Raw genomic sequence first — 23,770 nt, forward strand, 5'->3', positions numbered from 1 at the left:
ATCCAAAACTTTAGAAATGAAACAAATTAAACCTTGGAAGCTAGACTATATAAAACCATCTCCCACCAAGAATAAAGGTACACACTCACAAACAATCATACTAGATTCTTGAAGTATTTTAAAGCTTTGTCAGCTATCTAATTGAAGCATCGAAGGGTTCTTGCCAAACACTACCCTGGTGTTGTTTCTTCCTAGTTACATTCTTTTGCAAAAGGTTATTACTCTTCCATTTGGCTTAGACGAGAAATTCAATTGACGATCGTTTTTGGTTTCATCAGTTTGACTCTTCCATTTAGCTTCGATGAGAAATTCAACTAATGACCATTTTTGGTTTCATCAGTTTGGCACTGTATGTGGGAAACGATGTAATCTGACTTACAAGCTGTCATGACTCCATTTGAATTCCTCACCACTAATGGACTCGAATACATCAACCTAGCTTGATCCAATTTAGATGTCTCAACAAATTCAAACTCTCACAGGTAGTGTAGAAGAGTTGGTCAGACAAAATCAGGAGCTGAGATAGTGAATGTGCCTAGAAAACAGTAACACGCCACTTAGACGAAGTAATCGGAGCAACAACGAAGAAGAAGTTCATAGACCGAAAAATAGTCATGGGGGAGGAAGTTTCAAGCATACGTAGCAATCCAATCGAAATGATGACGAGTTGTTAAAGAACATGAGAAAATAAATGGATGAAATGAAGAGTGCTATGAAGGGAAAGACATCCAAAAACTTAGATAGGATGATAAAAAGGACCAATTCACCTTTCACCACTAGTGTTTTGGAATGTCCACTACCTCCAAAGTTCCGACTTCCTCAGTTGGAGACATATGATGGTTTAGAAGGATCCTCCTAATTATATAGAATCCTTCAAGACGATGTTGAATCACCAGCAAACTCCCGATGAGGTAATGTGTGCAGATCTTTCCCAACCACACTTAAGGTAGTAGCTTAAGTTTGGTTTAGCAAGTTGGCACCCTTGTCAATTGCAAGCTTTGAACAATTGAGCGATTCATTCGTATGACACTTCATTGGAGGACAAATACACAAAATACCAATTGCTTATTTACTGATGATAAAACAGCAGGAGGTGGAAATCTTGAGGGCTTTGGTGAAACGCTTCAACAGAGAAATCTTAGAAGTGGATGAGGTAGATGATCAAGTCTTGCTAATTGATTTCCAAGCAAGGCTAATATCATAAGACTTTATTTTTGCAATGGCAAAGAGTCCACCAACCACGATGACAGATCTAATGTTCAAAGCACAAAAGTACATGAATGGAGAAGACACATTGACGGCCAAATGCATAGTTAGTAAACGAAAGGAAGAAGAAGAAGTGGACGATGAATTCAACTGACGACCATTTTTGGTTTCATCAATTTAGAGGCATTGGATGGAAGCAAATTGCTCTATCCATGGAATGTTGAACATCTCAAGAGGTATTATTAGTAAAAGTGTTATTAGCATTACTTTATTTCCTTGTAATTCCCTGATAACTAAAAAAAAAAGTAAGAGGACAAAATTCCTTCGAGCAAATAAAACTTCTTCAAGTGAAAGCATTATCTTTTCTTAGTTTATGCTTCCAAAAATTATTTTTGATAATGTAAAAGAGTAAAATCATTAGGACAATAAATTCTTAATACAAGAGTAAAATTGTCATAATGGCAAATTCTAAACACGAGTAAAATCATCACAACAATAAATTCTAAACACAAGAATAAAATCGTCATAATGGTAAATTTTTAATTCAAGAACGAAATTGTTACGAAGGTAAAGAGTAAAATAGTGTTGACATGGCACTATCTCAATGGAAGGCGTAAATACTTGGGTTTACACCAAGTCCTGATTGAATTTAAACTTAAATACAATCTACCAAGAGAATACATGTCCCTCCTCTTTATTTGAATGTTCTAAAATTGAAATGGGATGGAATAAATAATAAGACATCTTATAAATTGACGATGGATTATATCCTTTCCTTTTTTTTTTTTTTTTTTTTTTTTTTTTTTTTAATTTAAAGGAATGTATATAAATTGACATCATAAACAAAATTGTTATTTAAAAATCATAATATAAGTGGAACCTATTCCCCTCCAAAATTGGAAAATTATGTAGTGAGACAATCTCATGAAATATCCCCTCCTTCAAGTTTCCCCAATTGGAAGGAATTAAAAATGAGGGGTTTTGGTGGGGTATCTTATTTCTCCAAATCCCTTCACACCCCTTTCCTTCTCCCTCTTAAAAATTATCCAAATAAGATTAATTAAGCAACCCATATCCCCTTCCCTTTACCACCACCCCCCCCCCCCCCCCCTCCATCCAAACACACTGGAAGAGTAAAAATCAAAATGGAGGGAGTACCTTAAATTTATGAGTGGCTAGTGGCAACCATGAACTGTAATCTCTTCTGTGTAGCATTTCATTCAGTTGCCTTCAAAGAGTCAGCTATATTAGATTAAATAATTACAAAAAGAAAGTACCATTCTATTTCAACTACAACCAGCTGCAAGTGAGAAAATTAAAATTATTTTAAAAAACCTATCTGCTACCATAGTAAATATCAAGTTCCAAACTTCCTGTTCCTCAAAACTCTATCAACTTGATCAAAAGGTATTTGAGAAATTCCAGAAAGATGCAAGTATTTTATTCCATTTTCACCAGTGGATAAAACTACTTGCAAATGCTTAACCTCTTCCTTCTTCAATTTTAAAAGCTTAAGAGTCTCTTTAATACAAGGGAAAAACGCTTGGGGCCGAGCACAAAAAGGCTGAAAAATACAAAACAATGCTTGCATATCAGTTTCAAACTGACCGACCCCCCTGTCAGAAAAGTGAATCTCACTTGAGAGAATGCTGCAAGAAATGAAATGGTCAAGTCCTTCAGCAACACTTCTCCATAAATCCAAGAAGTCTTTTGGATTGAGGCTCGTCTTCAAAACTTGAAGCTGACTTCTTAGAACATCTAATGCTTCAGCAAAATCAGTGCATACAACTAGATCCATGGTTGCTGATAATCTAACTGGAGACAAAACTTCTTGCTCTTCCTCAAAATGTTCCTTATTTTGGACATATTCCCATGAAAGATTTTCAAATGCACGAAGAATAACAGCAATTATCTCCATAAGCCAATTGGTCTCGAGTTCAGACAAATTTTTTATTTCTTCTCCAAAAAAGCACCCCCAGTCAATACCTTCATCTTTGTTATGGAGGTTGGAATCAATTTCAGCAATTCTCATCTCAAGAAAGTCCACATCATCACTCCATTCTTGCAGTTTAGAATCAACATACCTGGCAGCATTAATCAGTCCACATAATCTGATCAATGCACCATCATCATAATTGTCAGGAGAGAATTCGGTTCCCTTGAAGCGGAAAAGCAGTACTTCAAAAAAGTACCAGAGGAATTTGACTGCAGTTGATCTGATAAATCGTAGACGTAGTAATGTGGCTGGCATAGTTCGGCATCGTTCAATCAATTCCCAGGAAATTTTAAGGGCGGATTCTGCAATGAACGGAGCTTTATGATCTTCTCTGGTAGAAAGAAGATATTGCTCAGTGTATGTTGCCAATCCATGTTTGTTATCAACTATCCAAGCTCTCTCATCTTTCACTTCTGCCTTTAGTTTCTTACAAGCATCCTTGAGCTCCATCTTTGCCCAAATCTTGAGCCAATCAGGCCTATCATGGAATATCATTAATACTGATATGCCTCTTGAAAGGCCTTCAAACCTTTCAGACTCTGCCAGGAAGAGACCAGTTTCCAAATTTACAAGCAATTGCATCTTTTTGTCAAAAGCAACTATAAGGTCCATCAGATGAAGCCATGAAGTCATAACTTCAGATGTCATATGTTTTTCTTTGTATCTTTCAGCAAGACCAGAGAAAAATCTCTTTGCTAAAAAGCCGGACAGCATTTGGATCATTGCAGACACCCAAGCTTCTCTAGCACTACAACTTATCAGTCTTGCTCTATCAATCAAAGGTTGCAACACATCATCCACTCCAACAATAAAATCCCTAGTAATTTTATACATAAGAGCAAAAATAAACTCAGGCTGATCAGCCCATTTTGAGAAGTGGTATTCCATCCGTGATGCAATAGGAGATACCAGTTCATCAATAGCCCAAAGCTGCATACTGTACTCCTTTTTCCCAAAAAGATTACGCTGTCGTTCTTCCCTCCGTTTCTGCAGATGCTGCAAAGCACAAAGAGCTATAAAGCTATGAGAATATCTCTCTCTTTTGTCACCTTGCATCAAAACTAGAGGGTTAGGGAGGCCAGATATTTGTCCGCTTTCAATTTTAGATGTTAAAAGTTTTGGTGGCCATCCAAGAGAAGCAAGAAGAGCTCGGTGATCGGCAAAAACTTGTGGCCTAATAACTGCCAAAATTTTATCTACCCTATTATCAACAGCTATCAAAAGATTATGCCACTGAGGGTGGAACTTCACAACATGTACTAATGCTTCTTCAATATCAGTCATGGCTTTTATGGCTTGAAGCAACTTTTCTTGCTTTGGTCCAGAGTCCTGCATTCCAACACATATTAATGTTCAACATTTTGGCTCCCATCAACTAACCTACCACTTCAACATGCAACCAGGAATACTGCAAAACAAAAGGAAGGGGGCTGGGGGGGTGAAGGGACTAGACCATTACAGTAGCAATTGATGACTTTAAAACCTTTGCTGAGAAGAGGAACCCAGAGTGGCGATTCACGACACAGAAAACAGCATCTTCAAGATCCCCAACCAGAGCTTCCAACCGTAGAGCAGTTTCTGAGATAATAAGAAAGTAAGTTTAGCTTATGCCTTGGAAAGCCAAGTGGGAAAAGGGAGGGATGCTTACTGTTAATCCATAAAGTTTATCCCATGATCGATTTTAGTCTTCAAGTTTAAAGTGATCACTTTTAGTCCCTTAGATGATGTGACAAACTAAAAATTTGACACATCATCACTCTGTAGGGACTAAAAGTGATCACATTAAGTTTGATAGGGAACAAAATCAATCACTCTAAAGTTTTTTAGGGACTCAAAGTGATCGGTTTAAACTTGAGTGACTACAATCACTTATGGACTAAAGTCTAGAGACCAATAGTGTATTTTGGCCAAAAAATAAAATGTTAACAGATGGAATTGGGATAATGTTAATGTCCACAAGAATCTAAGCCTATGAATCAAAATATATAATCAATAATGAGATGAACATAATTTCTCAGACTGACAGGTATGCATGCCAACAAAGATATACACCATTGACTAATAAAGACACAAGTTGAGGAAGTAAATGCATGTGAAGGAAATTTAAGGCTATGAAGTTGGTAACAGTAATACTATTTGTCAAGTTGGTCACACATTCAGAAAATCATAAGAATAGAAAAGAAATAGAAAAAGAAATTGGTCTGTAACCCACCAATATAATTGCGAATACTCTCAATTTGCCTGACTTGCTTAGCAAGTAAAGCCAGAGGCAACTCTTCACCCAGAATCTTCGAACCAAACCCATCTACAATCCCATAAAAAAAAAATTAGAACATAAACATATTACATATACAACAATAGTTCGAACAACGGTAATTAAGAATGAAACCAAACATATACAAACAAACCTTGTGGAACAGTGCGGAGGTTGAGGTTGTGCAGTTTGAGATTGAGATTGTGAAGGGAGGTTTTGGCAGCGAAGGAACGAGAGATCCATGAAACAGCGCGTTTGGTGAGGCTTGTCCCGAGGGAGAGGAGGTGGGTGTCGAGATCAGAGCAGCGTTTGTTGAGTGATGAGAAGAGATGGGGAGTTTTGGAGAGGAGATCTTGGTGGGTTCGGAAATGTTGGTCGAGAAACTCCAACTGATGTGGGGAGAGATCACTGGGTTTGGGCAAAACCGCTGGAAGTGGAGGAGTTGGTGGTGGTGGTGGTGGTGATGACACTGTGGGTTCCATTTAGGACAATCTTTAAAAGAAAAAATTGATACCTACTATTTTGGGAGCTTTTGTGTTGTTTGAACTGGCTGGTCAAGTGTTCAACAACTCCTCCGACTTGGGGTTTCTCCCTCTGTTGTAGTCCCTGTTTGCGTAACGTCATTTGTCTTTATTGTTGGTTAATGTTTGTTGGTATTCAGCTTCTCGCACACATCTGTCCACACTACTTTATTAGATATTCTTCGTGGGGATATTTGCCGACTAACATTGTGAAGGGTTAAAATATACTAAGTTAATGGAAATTAGCATTTCGAGTTTTTAAAACTCGAGTTTCATATCAATCTCAAGCCTCAAAAACTCACTTTTTACTAGCTGAGTTTGCTGAGTTGGACACGATTATGTCACATAGATCTCGAGTTTCTAACAGTCGAGATTAAAAAAATGAATCTCGAGTTTTTTACACTCAATTTCAAACATTATATACCCAGAAAAAGAAGAAAGAATCCGACTGAAGAAAGAAAGAGCCTAGGAAAAAAAAAACATTTTAGGCAAAATCATTTTTAACAGATGATGAGGTTCTAAAGCAAATTCCAGACAAGGAACCCAGAGAAAAAACATCATCAAAGAACCCAGAGAAGAAAAAATATCATCAAACAACGAATTTATCAACAAACCCAGAGAAGAAAAACATCATCAAACAACAAAAATTCATCAAACTAAAGACCCAAAGAAGAAAAACCTTCGCTTGGAGCTTCGCCGCCACTGCCTCCGACGCTCCTGGGTTAGGGAGATTTGGGTTCGTCGATTTTGGTACTTGAAGAACGACAGACCTGAAGAAGAACAGGAAGAACGATCTGATGATGAAGAACAGAGGAATGATCTGACGACGAACAGAGACAAAGTCACTCTGCGTCACTTGTGGCAGCAACGTTGGCAACCGGATCGAGGAGTGGCTCGGATCATGGCTGATGCTCACGTGCTTTCAGACGTCGGTGATTTCATCAACGATGTTCTTGGGTCTCCGTTTGGGTCTCGATGATTTTCTAATGGAAGAGTTGGTGGGTGTCACTGGTTGTGTTCTTGGAGACATGGGTTGCCTCCATTTGTGTTTGTGGGTTTAAGATATACTGAAAGAAGACGAAGGCTGATTTGAAAAAAAAAATGGTAGAACTCGAGTTTCTAAAACTCGAGTTCTACGTGGAATTTTTTTTCCACATTGGATGCCACCGGTTGGGTCTCTGCTTGGGTCTTGAGTTTTAAAAACTCGAGTTCTAATTGATCTCGAGTTTTAAAAACTCGAGATGCTAGTTTTCCAATTTGTTTTGCAACTTGACAACTAATGATATTCTTAGAAAATTAACGCTAAATGGAAAAAAAATTCTATCGTGCGTACAAAATACGATTTTAGTTATTAAATTGAAATCGTAAAATTATATTTTGAAGACATGAATTTAAGTTAAATTGTATTTTAAATACTCAATTTTAATTGATGTGGTGCATACTGTTCGTCCATAATGTATGTAATAATCAGCGCTCAATATTGTTTCAATCTCTAAAATTTGTATTAACTTCTTGAAAATAATTCTTCAATAGCTTAGGGGTGAAAATAAACACGAAAATCACTTTTTTTTTTTTAATAATTTTTTGTAAAAAATAAAAGAAGATATTTTTCAAAATTTAAGAACAAAATATATTAATATAACACTTTTAATAGTTTAGAGAAAAAAAATTGTTAATGTATTTTGTTTTTTAGAAAGTAATAATTGTAAGGACTCAATTTGTAACGATCCCAAACTCGTATTGGGTTCGATTGCTAAAGGCCCAAACAATAAATTTGTAGAGCGTGGATATAAAAGAACTAGATTAAATCCAAAAGAAAAATGATTCAACCTAACGTTTCTGGATGGATTAACACAAATATTAAGATCAATTTCTCATTGAAACAAGCTAAGTTCTTTATTTCATAAGATTTTCTTCTAGGCACTACTTGTTTAGAAGTTCCGATCTCCCTTTTTTTGGCGCATTCTTCCATGTTATATACTGCCCTCTTGGTGTCATCTTCACCACACACGTGTAGGTTGGGTTCGGGGGATCCCTTCCTGTCCCATTCAACGCCTTCTGGAACCTCCAACCAGCAGTTGTAAGGCTGCTTCATTACTGTTCAGGCACCACCTCCACATTAATGCGGCCAGAGAGTTGGTTGAGAGGCAATTAATGCGGAGGCAGCTGTTGTTAAAGATATTTGTTTATCTTTTCTTTCTTACCCTTGGTCCCATGTCCCACCTTTTGTGGTAATACAACTTCGAAGTGTGTTTGTGACAATGCGGTGTTTAGATCGTCCTCGGACACATATTGCCAAGAATGATTTTGTCCTCGGACGCATACTGGACCCATCTCATGTGATATCTACTCCTCTTTTCATTTGGTTCCCCTTATAATCTTATATGGGCCTCCTCGGATGGTTTAACGTCCTCGGATGGGCCACAGGGCCAGTTAACACGGTTTTAATAGTTATTGATTAATCGGCCCCCACAATAATAAAATAAATTGTAATTTGAATCCTTAAAATTTGGGGAATTTTTAATTTTGTCCCAAAAAATTTTTAAATGATTTTTCACTAAAGTGCAATATACACGCTAAACCTTTGGGATAATTTTAATATTCTTACTAAAGTTCCAAATTTTGGATTCTTAAAACTATGTCATTTTTAGTTGAAAGGACCACCGCACACCCTTGGTGCGATGATCACTCCACAAGTATAAGTGTTTGTGGGGTGTGGGGGGAAAAGGCTGGGGTTCAAGTTTTCAGGAGGGAGCTTCACACACATATACACTTAGATTAGGCTAGAATAGAATTCTATCTTGTATAAAAAAAAAAAAAAAAAAAAAAGTTGCAAGGGCTCTTAACAAAAATTTCATTACCATAAACAAAGTGGCTTAAATCAAAACGAGATATAACCTTAAAGCATTCACATCCGCCTTCTCAAATTTCTAGCCAAATTAACACAAAAAAAAAACACTACATTTTCTAATTTAGCTATCTATATATTTATTTTTATACACGTACATCAGCCTCAGTATTATATCATTGTTTCAATTAAATATTATTTTCTTTCTATTCACAATTTTAATCCCAAAACCCACAATCACCAAACACAATTCGATCACTTAGCACAACCGTCCCAAAACCCATAACCATCCAACACAATCCAATCACTCAAACATGGATATCCGTAAACACTCCAACACAAGTTACACAACCAAATCAAAGCCAAAACAAACACAAGTACACAACCACCAAATAAAGTGTCTTGGATCCACCATCAAAACCCAACAGATCTTGGTTTCAAACCAAGGGTGTTGAACCAGTACTCAACCGTTGCACACCAACCAGAAACCCATCTCCACCGGTGCCAAAAACCCAAATTGTGACCTATTCAATTGTCACCAACAACCAAATTGTGATCTAATTTCAGCAAGATGTTGATGTGATACCCAGAGGCATTCGATTGTGAGAGAAGACCCAAAGGTAGTTAATTGTGAGAGAGACCCAAAGGCATTTGATCGTGAGAGAGAGAAGAAACAAGACCAAGAGGCACAAAATAGAGAGAAAAAGAAACGATCATCAGAGAGAGTGAAAGAGAGGGAAATAAAAAAATGAATTTATTTGGTGCAACGATGAAAGTGCCTTACCCTTACCATAAGAGACAAGTTATTGTTCCCTGTTAAGGTTTTTGTGCTAGTTGATGTAGGAGAGTTTTGTATGCTTTTAGCTATATTTTTATCATCAAACTAGATTAACTAGTTTGATGTGAATGCTCTTGGGCTACATAATTGCATATTCAAATTTTAAAACCTTAAAAGGAAAAATTAAAATTACCCTTAACTTTAAGGTGTAAATTTCAATTTAGTTAAAAAAAAAAGTTTAAATTATTGATTATTCTTAAAACTATTTGATAAAGTTCAATATAATTTTGGTGATAAAAAGTCTTTAACTCAATGACATAGTCTACTCTCTTATATTATGAGGGTTGGGATTTCATTAGTTGTAAGTTGTAACCATCTAATTGTAAAATTAAAAAAAATAATACTTACTTTACAATAGTATCAATTTCATCCATCAAGTTTTAAAATCAAGTCAGTTTTTTTTTTTTTTTTAATTATCTCTTTTATATTTAAGTTTAATGAAATTAATAATTAAAATTTTTTTGATTTTGATTTTGATTTTTTTACACTTTTTATTATAACCTTACCATTTGTACTATATTTACCACAGTAACTTGTTTTGTAAGGACCCGTTTTGTGTTCCTAGTCCAACACATTGATGGACTTAGGTCCAAAAAGCCTAAAAACAATAAATTTGTAGAGAATGGGTTAGAAAAACTAGGTTTTAGTTAACCGAACAACGAGTTAGATAGGTTTGATGATAAAAGAACGAAAACACACAAGTGTAAACAAAAGAAAAAGACGTCCTCGGCGGAATCTGAGGACACTGGTTTTTTTATAAAGTTCTAAGGTAACGTTACAGATTTGATTGTAGACTGCTATAGTGTTTCTTTCTTGGATTTTTCGATCCCCCTATCTTACTCCCTCCTCTCTCTTTTATACTGCCTCTCCTTTTCATATTCACCCTCCATGTACTTGCCAGTCAGTTGGTGTGGGTACTTGTCCCATCAATCCCCCCATAAGTCCTCATGTAGTAGTTGTAAGGCTGAAATATACTGTTTAGGTATCACTTCTACATTAATGCGGCTAGGGAGTTAGCTGTAGTGCATTTAATGCGGAGGTAGCAGCTTTCTCTTGAGATATTTTGAAACTCCTCCTTATCTGATGTCTTTACAATGCTTGTCTACTCCAACTGAATTTCTGGGATCGTCACCCTTATTGATAAACCATCTCTTAGGACCTCGGCTTTGTCTAGCCGAGGACTTCTTCATCCTCGGCACATTCTCTTGAGCTATTATAACCAAATCCCACTTTTTATTCATCAACATAGTCTCCTTTGACGAAAACTTTTCCTCCTTGGGCAAATCCTTGTTCTCGGCTTGGGTCACAGGCCTAATATACGGGTAGATAATGAACTTCTGAGCCTGCCCTACATGTTTCATTAAAATTTAGATACAATGTAGATTCAAGGATGATATTTATACTAATTTTGAAAGTTTTTTTTTCTTTCCGTTGTTCTTGTTGATATTGTCGGTTTTTTTTTTTTTTTTTTAATAATATGTATTATGTTCTTCCTTAAAAAAAAAAAAAAAAAAAAAAAAAAAGCTAAATTAACCATTATCCTATTATTTTAGGACCAATTTAGTAATAATTTAGCAAAAAAAAAAAAAAAAAAAAAAAAAAAATCGTAGCACTACTTAATTTAAGACAAAATATTTTAAAGTCCAGTTGTAATAAAATCGAAAGTTCGAATAGTTTGAATCTGCTAGTGCAGAAGCTCTGAAATACCCGCCGAGATGAGCGAATCCACTGTCTGCTGCGACTGCGAGGAATCAACTCATTGACCGAAACCACTGCCTCACAACTCCCACTCAGGTACTCTCTCTCCCTCTCTCTCTCTCACTTTCAATTTCATTTTCTTGAAGGTTTAGTTTGACTATATATCTATTTATGATTGTCGCTTTGGTTATATATATATATACTCGATCTCACTCTCACTACCTGATTGCAAAATAAATATTGGTGAATCCTGTGAAAACTAAATTGCAAAATGCAAGAACTTTATATTTTTTTTAATGACCCTTTAGCCCTTTCTTGTGATCTGATTGTATTTTTTTTTCTCTTCCTGATTATAAACTTTTGTGAAAATTTAATAGTATTATATGTTTTTGCTCGAAACGCAATGTCTAGGCGAATTTGGAAAGATTTTCACCTTGAAATTAAATATAAGACAAGGAATCATATAGTTGCAATTCAACTGTTATAAAAACATTGGAATATAATAGAAGTCAATTGAATGTGTATGTGTTTGGGGACACTAGAGGAATGAACGGTACACGAGACTGACATGTGGTCAATTTTGTATCGAGTGCCCAATATTGCACCGGACACAAGCCAAATCCTAGTTGTAAGATTAGGTCAGGAGGCTAGTTTAAGGGAAGCCAAAAGAATTACCATTTCCCCAATTGTTTTGTGCTATGGCTTGTTGATTTCTCTTCTTCTTAGTTGAGCTTCATGCTGCTGAGTGAAAATTAAATTTGTATTGCTTCATCATTTGATCACTCTATTTGTTTGCTTGTTATGAAGATATCTTGGCAGATGCACTTGCCAAGCATCTTCTCCATGATCGATGATACTTTCAGCTGTTGTTGTTTCTCTTATGCCTGTTTGGCATCCCGTTTTGAAACCATGCTTATTCAAAGTACGACTCTTTCAAACATCACTATTTTCTAGATACAGCAGCCATTTTCTAACGACTTGAAAATAAGCTGTACGGAACGGGCAGGCTTGATGAGCCGCAACATTAATGATTTCCTAATCATATCTGATAGCGCCTCCTACAGTACCTTATTTGACTTTATTGGCACTTGACCTGGTGATTACAAGTGGTCCCATTCTATCACTGATGGTCGTTGCTTGTTGATTTTCTTTGCAGAATTTAAAGGTCTATGTGAATTATAGAGGTTGAGTTTCTTCTCACTAATTTTGATCCTCTAAATTTCCTTGAAAAGAATGTTGGCCTTTTTCAGTTCCATTCTTACTGCATAAAAAAAAGCCAACTCCTCCTTTCCCTTCTTTTTGGTTGAGCAGAAAAAACGAGAGTAGTTAGGACAAAAGTAGTATTAATGTTTGTTACTTGCATTTAAACTGCACAGGCTTGACAGATTGAGTTTGTCTGCACCATTTTATTAAATGAATGTGTGAAAAAAATGTTTTAAGACCATTTATATACTTTCTTACTTTTAGAGACAGCTATTTATGATATTTGCTTGTCTATCTAGAGTACTTGCTCTCTTCCAATGGAGGTTGGGATGGAATTGAATAAAGAAAGTGAGAAATGTACTTCCATGGACTCTCATTTACAGTGGAGTCAGTGGCAATTGCTTGATTCCATCCTTCCTACAGGTGGGTTTGCTCATTCTTTTGGTCTTGAGGCAGCAATCCAAACTCGTATAGTATCAGGTCCTGAGGATCTTCGAACTTTTGTGATTCATGTGTTAGAGAATACTGGAAGCTTACTCCTTCCTTTTGTTTATTCTGCAACCTTGTCACCTAATTTGGAAACCTGGCATAAACTTGACAGAACATTAGATGCAATGCTCACAAATGAAGTGGGTCGAAAGGCATCAATTGCACAAGGATCAGCACTTATAAGAGTGGCTGCTGCTGTCTTTTCAGAAATCCCCTCTCTCAAATCCATGAGAGATACCTCTCTGGGTTCTGGGGTTGTTTCTTTTCACCATGCTCCTATATTTGGGCTTATATGTGGACTTCTTGGGTTGGATAGTAGAACCTCTCAGAGAGCTTACTTGTTTATTACAACGAGGGATGTTATCTCTGCTGCAACAAGGTTGAATTTGGTAGGACCTATGGGTGCAGCTGTACTGCAGCATCAAATTGTTCTTCTTGCTGAAGCTATCCTGGAAAAGTGGATGGACCGTAATGCTGAGGAAGCATGCCAAACAATTCCTTTGCTTGATACTGTGCAGGGTTGCCATGGTTACCTGTTTTCTAGAATGTTCTGCTCTTGAAACCCCAAAAAAATTGCATCAATTTGTTGTCTTTGTTGTTCTACACTGATGACTGATGCTACAGCCTCTGTGGGATAGGCTTATACAGTCAGTTGTAAAATCACTAGTCATTGATATTTCCACCAATTTTTCCATGCCTTCAGAAAATTAAAATCACCAGCTATATTTCTAAAACTGATACAGTACACATATTCTGTTAGCAAAAAGAAAGCAATTCTAAAGATTGTTTTCGCGCAAACTTTTATTTGTTTACTTCAGTCTTTACTACTTTGAGTTATGCTTTTAGCTAGCTTCTAGAGGAGAAACTCACCTGACTACCTGAGTCCTGTTTAGTCTATCAATACATAAGCCAAGCCCCTTTCTCAGAGATATCCTACAGAGCGTTTTCTTCTTGTTTTGGGCATAAAATGCTCTTAATTTGTAGAAAGAGAATAATTGTAAATTTTTAATGCTGCCTTTATTAGTACGTACCCAAAACAAAATTATTAAAGAGTCACCGCAGTGGACCCGATGTCCATCTTTGCATGAAGATTGATGTCAATATCCTTGAAACTAAGCTTTACAAAAACCCGCTTACAATACTTAGGAAAATGATAAAAACACAAAATATTTTACAATTTTTTTTTCAAATTGTTAATTTGGTAAGCGGTTATTGGTGGTCAGTAAAAAATTAGTGTTAGTGGTGGACATATAAAAACAAGTAAGAATTTGTCATATCAATAATTTGTAAAAATATTGTAAAATAATTTGTAACTATAGCATTATTCTTTAAATACTTTAATTCTTATGAGTACTGTGAGGGTCCAGCCCAATGGGATGGCAACCTTTGGGCTTGGGTCACAATTAATTAATTTGTGGGTAATTGGAAATATAGCTCACAATGGGTGATCCCAAGAAGGATTAAGTAGATGACTTGATGAATAGAAGTTACTCCATGATGGTTTGAGATTATTTATTGGACTATCCAAGGAGATTCTTAGGTGGCTGAGTTATCTTTCAAGTATTCCTGACTGGTTTATTCTTTCCTAAAAGAAATGTGTTGTCCTTCAATTCACTCGTGTTTCTCACCCCCGAAAAATGTTCCAACCCCTTTTCCTTTGAATCTTTCCCCTTTTATACTCTCTCATTAGTTGGTTGGTAATGATGAGAATATTCAACTTGTGCATGGGCCCCACCACTTGAGTGTAGGGCATTGTTCTATTATGTCTAATTTCATATCAAGGAAATGGGCCCCCTTAGTTCCGGCCCTACGATAATTCCTTTGTAACTTGAACCAGGCATTTAGATCCATGCTCAGATAGCGGACTCTCCCAAGGCATTATTTATCCTCGGCACTACTTTCCTCCTCGGGGGATAAGAGTGATTTGTTTGGACCTTAGCATGGTTGTCTATGTAACAGACTTGTTCAAGCCTCTCACACGTGGGTTGGGTCACATATTTATGGGTATTGGCTTGAATTCGGTTTGGGCCGAGCTCCATCTACCCATAGTCACATTCATTTATAATTCACTAAACAGTTTATAGCGATTTTTTTAAAAGGAAAAATAAATAAATAATAAAGGGAAAGAATCACCTTTCAAGTCCTTAGGGGTAGTGATTGGACACATAAAAGAATGTAAAATGATAAAACTAACAAATAAATAAAAACTCTTGATTTCTTCGAGTAAAGACATGTTTTTTTTTTTTTTTTTTTTTTTTTTTTTTTTTTTTAATTAGTAAAGAAGGGAAATATGAATTACCTTCAATTAATATCATATTTCTTTTTCTTTTTTATTTATTTATTTGGAGTAAATTACAAAAAACTTAAAGTTTTAGGAATGAAATTTCGCTCCAAACCTTAACAAAAATGACACTCATCTCCATGAGTTTTGTAACAAATCAACACATAAATCATACCATTAGTAACCTTAATGAAATATTTCAATTTTTGAAAATATTTGTTTGACCAAACTATAACGATGGTTAATTAAGTTTTCTTTTCAGCCATTTTCCAGTTACTTTTAATGAATATTTTTAGCAATTATACACAAATTTGTTTGATTAGGAAGATGGAGAAGTAGGAGGATAGAAACATGAGAGGATACAAAATATTTTAGTTTTCCATCATATGTGTTTGATAAAGAGGAAGGGAAAGAGGAAGGGTAAAAAATAAATATGAATTTCCTTTGTTTGGCTAGAAAGAATAATGAGAGGATAAAAAAAAAGTTTAGTAGGATTTACCATATTGCTCATATTGCATTTATTAAAAAGGATAATTACACTTTACCCACCTGTGATTTGTCTCTAATTTGATTTGCCTACCTGTGGTTTCAATTTTAACACTTTACCCATCTGTGATTCCCTCCGTTAAGGCTCTGTTACCCACCTTCGTTAAAAAGAAGGTTAAATATGTATTTTTACACCATTTTTATGTCTCTCTTCTCCCAAAACATAAAACACGTAAAAATTCAAGAGAAAACAAGATCAAAATGTGCTATTGCTAAAAAATATTATGCAATTTCTTAGAACTTCAACTTGTATTTGAACTTATCATCTCAACCACAAATAAACTAATTATACATTTGAAAGCATGATAAAGCCATATGAGAAAAATTAGATAAAAATTAAAACTCCTAATCTAACTCAACAACGTTCAAATAAATCAAATCAAATCTCCTGCTCCTCATGTCCAAAAACTAGAAACCCAGAAAAGGTGAAAACCCAGAAAAGTTCAAACAACAAAAATTGAAACTCTTCATGTCCAAAAACTAGAAACCTAGAAAAGTTTAAACAACAAGAATTGAAACTCCTCATGTCCAAAAACTAGAAAACTAGAAAAGTTGAAAACCCAGATCTAAAACTTAACTGGGTAAGTTGTAATTTAGTCTAAAGATCTAAATCTTTTAGTGAGGCCCCCTTAATAAGTAATATACATGAATTCTTGAATACTTGTAGAGAAATAACTCATCATCAACTTGCCAGGTAGTTGAATATTTAAATGACAAGCGGAGCATCAGCTACCTAATTGATCTGACACTCAAGTCCTTTGGAAATAATGAGCTTGATGCCATCTGTGAAGTTGTCCAAGAATGCATCCAACCAAATCCAAGGCAGAGACTAACAATGAGGGACGTTGTTTCTATCTGAGTTCTTTTCTTTAATTCTGTGCTTGTTTCCATGTGCTTGGCTTCATTTGGATTTTTTTTTTATTTTTTTTTTTTTTGATTTTTTAGTGTTTATTTGGAAAGAAAATCTTAATTTTCTTGGGAAAACTTTGAATACCCAGAAAATAGATCAAAACAAGAATCCTAGATACTACAATGCAGTTTGAGGTGTTGCAGTCTGCTTTGTTTTTGTAGATTTACTGTCTTGGATCGAGGATCTTAGTCTTAGTTTGGCAAGCAAGTTGGATGGGAGTGAGTTTTGGGAGTGAGGAGTGTTTTGATCTGTTTGGGCTTTTGTTTTTGACATATTATGTGTTAGAGTAATAATTGAAGGAGAGGTGGGTTACGGATCAGTAACAGAAGGAATCACAGGTGGGTAAAGTGTCAAAATTGAAACTACGGGTAGAGAAATCAAATTAGAGGCAAACCACAGGTGGGTAAAGTGTAATTATCCCTATTAAAAAAAATAAACAACATATTTGGTCAAATGGGTTTCAAAGGGTAAAATAGTAAAAGCATTTATTATCAACATTTTTTGCCTACTTTTCTATCCAATTTGTGGGGGATAGAAGTTTATGGACCCAAGAAAAATCATTCACCCTGTAGGGGCACGATTTTGGGGCTCAGGCCCAACAGGCGGGTGATTCTGGCCCAAAAGTCCCTCAACAATGAATTTGTAGAGAGTAGGTTACAGAACTAGGTCTTTGACAGAGGAAACGCAGTTACGACCAAGCCATGCAACCAGTTGGACGTAAGGATATTCCTTCAAACTTTTGGAGTAATGGTCCCTGGGGCTGTTTCTTATACTTCTATCTCTTTTCTCTTTCTCTATCTTTTTCTTCCGTCTGCTTGCGATCCCTTTTCCATGGGGATCTCCTTCTCTTATATAGCATCCTTCCTAAGATCATGTCCCTACACTTGTCAACCACCTGACCCGCCACTTGAGTGCCTGTCCCATAGGTCATCCTTCCTCTTTTCTGTGAGTTGCACTGGCCAAGATGATTCTGCGTTCCTGTCCCTTCCACATTAATGCGGCTGGAAAAGTAGTTCCTTGGCATTTAATGCGGCAGTTGTGGTTGCCCCCCTTCCTGAACGTCACGCACTGTTTCTTCGTATTGGGTGACCTTTCGCCAAGTATGGAGTGTGAATTGGACACTTAATTGGCGAGTCCGAGGAGGTACTCCTCCTCGGACGCCCCTAAGCAGGCCCGACCCATCATGGTTAGGATGAGATATCCTACGCCCGTGCCTTTTCTTCTTACCGTGGCTGGGCTTGGTACATGAACTACGGCCCAACATCAGCTGACAGATTTTACCCCCCACAATAGCCCCTCAAAATGCCGGCCTTTTTCTGGGTCTGAGGAGAAAAGGCGGGATTTTGATACCCACTAGACGGCTCGTGGTGAACCACTGCTTCACACGTGGAGGGAGGAAGGCACGCCTTTACGTGCCTCATTAATGCTGTGGGCAGTTAATGACCCAGGGGAAAGTAACCGCAGCTTTCGAGGTTTTACACTCGCTCAATTCAACGGTTGGAGGCAGGATCTACGGTGGACAACGCTTCACATGCCTTAGACGCGAGTGCGTCTGTTCAACTTCTATCGAGTATACTAGGCTTTGAGGGCGTTCGTCCCTCACTTTTGACGAGCCTTCCAATATTCAGAACTTCTCAGAGCTTATTCCTTCAGTCCGTTCTTACTTCCGCTGCCATTCTCTTGAAGACTCCTTCGAGCCTCTTACCCGTAAGTGCGCGCTTCTTCTCCATTATTCTTCATTAATCATACTGCCTTCAAGTTGTTTCTAGGATTAGAGGGGATGGGTAGGCTTGAGAAAATGGTAGATTCTCCGGCCGGTATGGCGGGCTTCAGGGCGAAGTATCGTATCCCACCGGAGGTAGGTTTAGAGTACTGTCATCTGGAGGACATTTTGCTCAAACGGAGAACAGGAGAAGTCGCCATTCCAATGATAGCCTTCGTGGAAGGAGGAATGACTATTCCAATGGGGAGAATAACTAGGGATTACCTGCGTGGTCATAGGTTGGCCCCCCATCAATGCACCGCTAATCTGTTCCGGATCCTGGGGTGTGTCGAAACCCTGAACGATCAGATGAACCTCGGCCTCTCATGGCATGACGTGGTTCATCTTTATGAATGCCATAAGCTCGGCGACACATACTATCTAAAGTCTAGGATTGACGAAGTGAGGTTGATATCCTGCCTTTCGAAGTCTAGCAAAGGCTTGAAGGACGACCATTTAATCGTCTCCGGGCCATGGTATGACGGCCCTCACTGTCCGACTAGGGCGGGGAAGCCAGGTGGGGTGTCGTAGAACTAGATGCCGTGGGGAGGACTTTGGTTTCAAGCTCCTCCACCTCTTTTCCTCTTTTTTTTATTTATTTTAAACTTGTTGGCTTGGTTGCATGTCTCCTCGGACTAACATAAATCTTTTAACGGCCTTTGCAGACAAGGGACTAACAACTCCTCGGCTGAGCCTAGTCAATATCCCGGCCCTAAATTACCTCCTGAGGTCAGAGATTTTTGTTAGCGAGGATGGACAACTACGGTCGGCTCCTTTGATTTTGGATTACACTCCGCTCACTCGAGCCCAGGTAGAAGCCGGGCAAGCTATAAGGGCCGGTAGTCCGAGATTAGCACGGATTGACGTGTCCATACCAGGGTTCCTCGCTGATACAGACTTGCCTCCTATTCAGTTACCTCCCCAACGCGTCTTTCCCCCAGTAGTAATCCCAGAGGAGGAGGCCGGCTCTTCACATTCATCCTTAGAGGATCAGATAGACCAGTTCCAATTTGCTGAGGAAGGGGAGGCTTCGGTCAGAGTAGTAGAGATCTCTGACTCTGACGCTGATTTAGACCGTGCCTCAGCGGCTCCTGGTACTGGTTTGGTCATCGCACAACCTGATATCAACGAGGACACAGAAGAAGAAGAAGGAATGGACCTCCAGCCGAGGACTGGCCTTAGGGGTCTTCTATCCAACAGGTCCAAAGGGCAGACCTCTAAGGAAATCTCGAAAGGACAGGTCGTCTCCAAAGCCCCCGCTCCTCCTCCCCCTCCCTCGTCGGGTGCGGCGCTGAAGCCTATGCCTAACCTAAGGCGAAAAAGGCCTGTAGAAGAGGCGGAGGAGGGAGAGGTTGCCCGCGAGCAAGCCGGGCCTAAAAAGAAGGGCAAGGAAACGAAAGAGCCCCGAGAAAAAAGAACCAGGTCCACTGAGAGCCGAGATGAGGCGGCCACTCAGAGGGGACCATGAACATGGTCTCCTCGGATCGAGCTAGATGGCGCTCCAATCCTCTGGGATGCGACCCTATGGGAGTCCCAGCGTGAGCAAGCTTCGTTCATGGCTGAAGCATTGCAGCAGCCTCTTCTCTTGCCCCGTGATATGGAAGGCCTCAGGAAGATTCGTCAGCCAGAGCTTTTCATGTCACTAAAGAGGGACATGGCTGTGGTAAGTGGAATCTGCTATCTTATCTTTGTGTTGAGAACCTTCTTATTGTCTTATCTTGGTATCGTCTTCATTTCCGTCTGAGTGCAGGTCACCCAACAAATTTATGTTGCTGAGGAGTGGGCCAAGAAAGCACGTGAGGATGCGCATAGGGAGGCTCAGTCCCGTGCTACAGCTGAGAGGGCCGCGAGCGATCTCAAACGAGATCTTGATCGTCAGGATTATGAGCTAAAAGAGGTGAAGAAGGCCAATGCGAGTGCAGAGGCTGGCCTGAAGAATGCTGAAAAGCAAGCCGAAGAGCTGCGTAAGCAGCTCCGACACTCTGAGGAAAGACTGTCAGCGGAGCAACAGGCGGTTTCGGAGCTTAAGGCTGAGCTTGCAAGGGCCAAGGAGGAAGCTCGCTTGTCCAGGGAGGCTGCCGAGAAGGCTGTGGCGGCTTCGTATGAACGTGGGGTTCACGATACTGAGGAGAGATTGTCTGAGGAAGTTGCCACCGTCTGCAGGGAATACGTCACCTCGACCTGGGGATTGGCCATGGATCGGGCAGCCGTCCCCGCAGATTCTGATCTCAGGAAAGCTGAGAACATCTTTTTCCCTGCGGAGATACGTGAGATTCCTGGTGAGGTCGCCTCCACTGAGCCTCTTCCAGCAGATTCCATCATTCTCGAGACTGGGGGCATGGAGCAAGCTACGCAGGGCCAGTCACCCGAGGACAGTCTTCGCATCAGCGAGATCCTTGCCCAGGCCCAGGAGATCGCCCCGGAGAACCCAGCAGCGGATGATCAGCCTGCCCCAACTCAGGGCCCTTAGGGACGTAGAATAGGAATTCGTCTGTCCCGCTTTTGTACTTCGTTTTGTTTGATCCTTGCTAATATTTTTGAATCGAATTACTTTGAACATTATATGACAAAAGTTATTTCATTACATATATCGCTGCTTTATTCTATTTTGTTTTCATCATGAATGGATATCGGTTTTGCCCTTTTACTGCTGAAAGACAAACCATAATGAATGAATACGTTAGAATTGCGACATTTTGTAATTGGGCAAAAACGATTACAATGCTGTTTTCTCCCAAGTCCGTGGCTAAGAATCCGCGCAGGACTTGGGCTCCTTTTCACGCTTTTCGAGAATCATAAACGGTTAACCCTTGCTGAAAGAGTTGTGTGGTTAATTTCCCCCAAGTCTGTGGTCCGAGGAGCCGTGCAGGCCTTGGGTTCTGTTTAACACTTACTGAGAATTGTTGCGTGGTTAATTTCCCCCAAGTCTGTGGTCCGAGGATCCATGCAGGACTTGGGTTCTGTTTAACACTTACTGAGAATGGTTGCGTGGTTAATTTCCCCCAAGTCTGTGGTCCGAGGAGCCATGCAGGACTTGGGTTCTGTTTAACACTTATTGAGAATGGTTGCGTGGTTAATTTCCCCCAAGTCTGTGGTCCGAGGAGCCATGCAGGACTTGGGTTCTGTTTAACACTTATTGAGAATTGTTGCGTGGTTAATTTCCCCCAAGTCTGTGGTCCGAGGAGCCATGCAGGACTTGGGTTCTGTTTAACACTTATTGAGAATTGTTGCGTGGTTAATTTCCCCCAAGTCTGTGGTCCGAGGAGCCATGCAGGACTTGGGTTCTGTTTAACACTTATTGAGAATTGTTGCGTGGTTAATTTCCCCCAAGTCTGTGGTCCGAGGAGCCATGCAGGACTTGGGTTCTGTTTAACACTTATTGAGAATTGTTGCGTGGTTAATTTCCCCCAAGTCTGTGGTCCGGGGAGCCATGCAGGACTTGGGTTCTGTTTAACACTTATTGAGAATTGTTGCGTGGTTAATTTCCCCCAAGTCTGTGGTCCGGGGAGCCATGCAGGACTTGGGTTCTGTTTAACACTTATTGAGAATTGTTGCGTGGTTAATTTCCCCCAAGTCTGTGGTCCGAGGAGCCATGCAGGACTTGGGTTCTGTTTAACACTTATTGAGAATTGTTGCGTGGTTAATTTCCCCCCAGTCTGTGGTCCGAGGAGCCATGCAGGACTTGGGTTCTGTTTAACACTTATTGAGAATTGTTGCGTGGTTAATTTCCCCCAAGTCTGTGGTCCGAGGAGCCATGCAGGACTTGGGTTCTGTTTAACACTTATTGAGAATTGTTGCGTGGTTAATTTCCCCCAAGTCTGTGGTCCGAGGAGCCATGCAGGACTTGGGTTCTGTTTAACACTTATTGAGAATTGTTGCGTAGTTAATTTCCCCCAAGTCTGTGGTCCGGGGAGCCATGCAGGACTTGGGTTCTGTTTAACACTTATTGAGAATTGTACAGTAGAACGACATCAAGTAAAATATTTTTCATTAATAAAAGTACCTTTTCAGGTTATTTACATTCCATGGACGTGGCACTACACGTTCGTCCAAGTCTTCCAAATAGTACGCTCCAATGCCAGCCACAGAGGTGATACGGTATGGACCCTCCCAGTTTGGCCCGAGCTTTCCCCATGCAGGGTTCCTCGCATTGCCCAGGACTTTCCTCAGCACCAGGTCCCCAGGCGTCAAGGGTCTCGACTTCACCTTGGCATCATAGCCCCGCTTGAGCTTTTGTTGATACTGAGCTAGATGCACCATCGCGCAATCCCTTCTTTCTTCAAGGAGGTCCAAGCTTTTCTCTAGAAGCCCGTTGTTAACAATAGGGTCGAATGTAGCAGTCCTCTGGGAGGGAAAGTTTATCTCTAATGGGATGACAGCCTCGGCCCCGTAGGTCAACGAAAAGGGGGTTTCTCCCGTGGATCGGCGGGGCGTGGTGCGATACGTCCACAAAACATGGGCGAGCTCTTCAACCCACCTCCCTTTCGCGTCGTCCAACCTCCTCTTCAGCCCATTCACTATGGTTTTGTTAATTGCCTCGGCTTGTCCGTTACTCTGCGGATAGGCTGGTGTAGAGTACCTGTTGACAATCCCCAATTCACTGCAATATTTCCTAAAGGCCTTGCTATCAAATTGCAGGCCATTGTCCGAGATTAGGGTGTGTGGGGTACCGAATCGGGTGACAATGTTTTTCCAGATAAACTTCTTGACATCAACATCCCTAATGTTTGCCAGCGCCTCCGCCTCGACCCATTTCGTAAAGTAATCGGTGCCGACGAGAAGAAACTTCTTGTTCCCGGCAGCTTTGGGGAACGGACCTAATATGTCTAGGCCCCATTGTGCAAATGGCCAAGGGCTGGACAATGGGTTAAGTACCCCACCCGGCTGATGTATATTCGGAGCGAACCGTTGGCATTGGTCACACTTCTTCACATATTCCAGAGCCTCCTTATGCATGCTCGGCCACCAGTAACCCAGCGTCATAGCCCTGTGGGAGAGGGACCGGCCCCCCGTATGGCTTCCACAAATCCCCTCGTGCAACTCCTCCAGAATGAGTTCAGTAGCACCTGGGTGCACACATAGCAAGTATGGCCCCGAGAATGAACGTCTGTAGAGCTTGGAGTCCTCGGACAACCAGAATCGAGGAGCTCTCCTCCGGATTTTGTCGGCCTCGACTTTGTCGTCCGGTAAGGAATCGTTCTTCAAGAATCGGACAAGA

General features: G+C 39.6%; 2 protein-coding genes across 3 annotated transcripts; one reads left to right on the forward strand and one right to left on the reverse strand.

The window, feature by feature from the left end:
- Positions 1-2,378: 2,378 nt before the first annotated feature.
- On the reverse strand, positions 2,379-7,012 carry LOC126725353 (RINT1-like protein MAG2L). Of its 2 annotated transcripts, none has more exons than XM_050430034.1 (5): positions 6,657-7,012; positions 5,611-6,131; positions 5,415-5,507; positions 4,686-4,780; positions 2,379-4,531 (listed from the first exon to the last, which is right to left on the reverse strand). In XM_050430034.1, exons 2-5 carry the CDS (start codon positions 5,936-5,938, stop codon positions 2,564-2,566), a joined length of 2,484 nt encoding a protein of 827 aa, XP_050285991.1. In that variant the 5' UTR covers positions 5,939-6,131; positions 6,657-7,012; the 3' UTR covers positions 2,379-2,563. The 2 variants fall into 2 exon arrangements, with proteins under 2 accessions (XP_050285991.1, XP_050285982.1); XM_050430025.1 differs by having other exon boundaries at positions 4,662-4,780.
- A 4,287-nt stretch (positions 7,013-11,299) lies between these two features.
- Positions 11,300-13,851, forward strand: LOC126725360 (urease accessory protein F). Its single transcript, XM_050430050.1, has 2 exons — positions 11,300-11,457; positions 12,864-13,851. Exon 2 carries the CDS (start codon positions 12,882-12,884, stop codon positions 13,611-13,613), a length of 732 nt encoding a protein of 243 aa, XP_050286007.1. The 5' UTR covers positions 11,300-11,457; positions 12,864-12,881; the 3' UTR covers positions 13,614-13,851.
- The last annotated feature ends 9,919 nt before the right edge of the window (positions 13,852-23,770 follow it).

Source organism: Quercus robur, chromosome 1, assembly GCF_932294415.1.
Source record: "Quercus robur chromosome 1, dhQueRobu3.1, whole genome shotgun sequence".
Taxonomy (NCBI): domain Eukaryota; kingdom Viridiplantae; phylum Streptophyta; class Magnoliopsida; order Fagales; family Fagaceae; genus Quercus; species Quercus robur.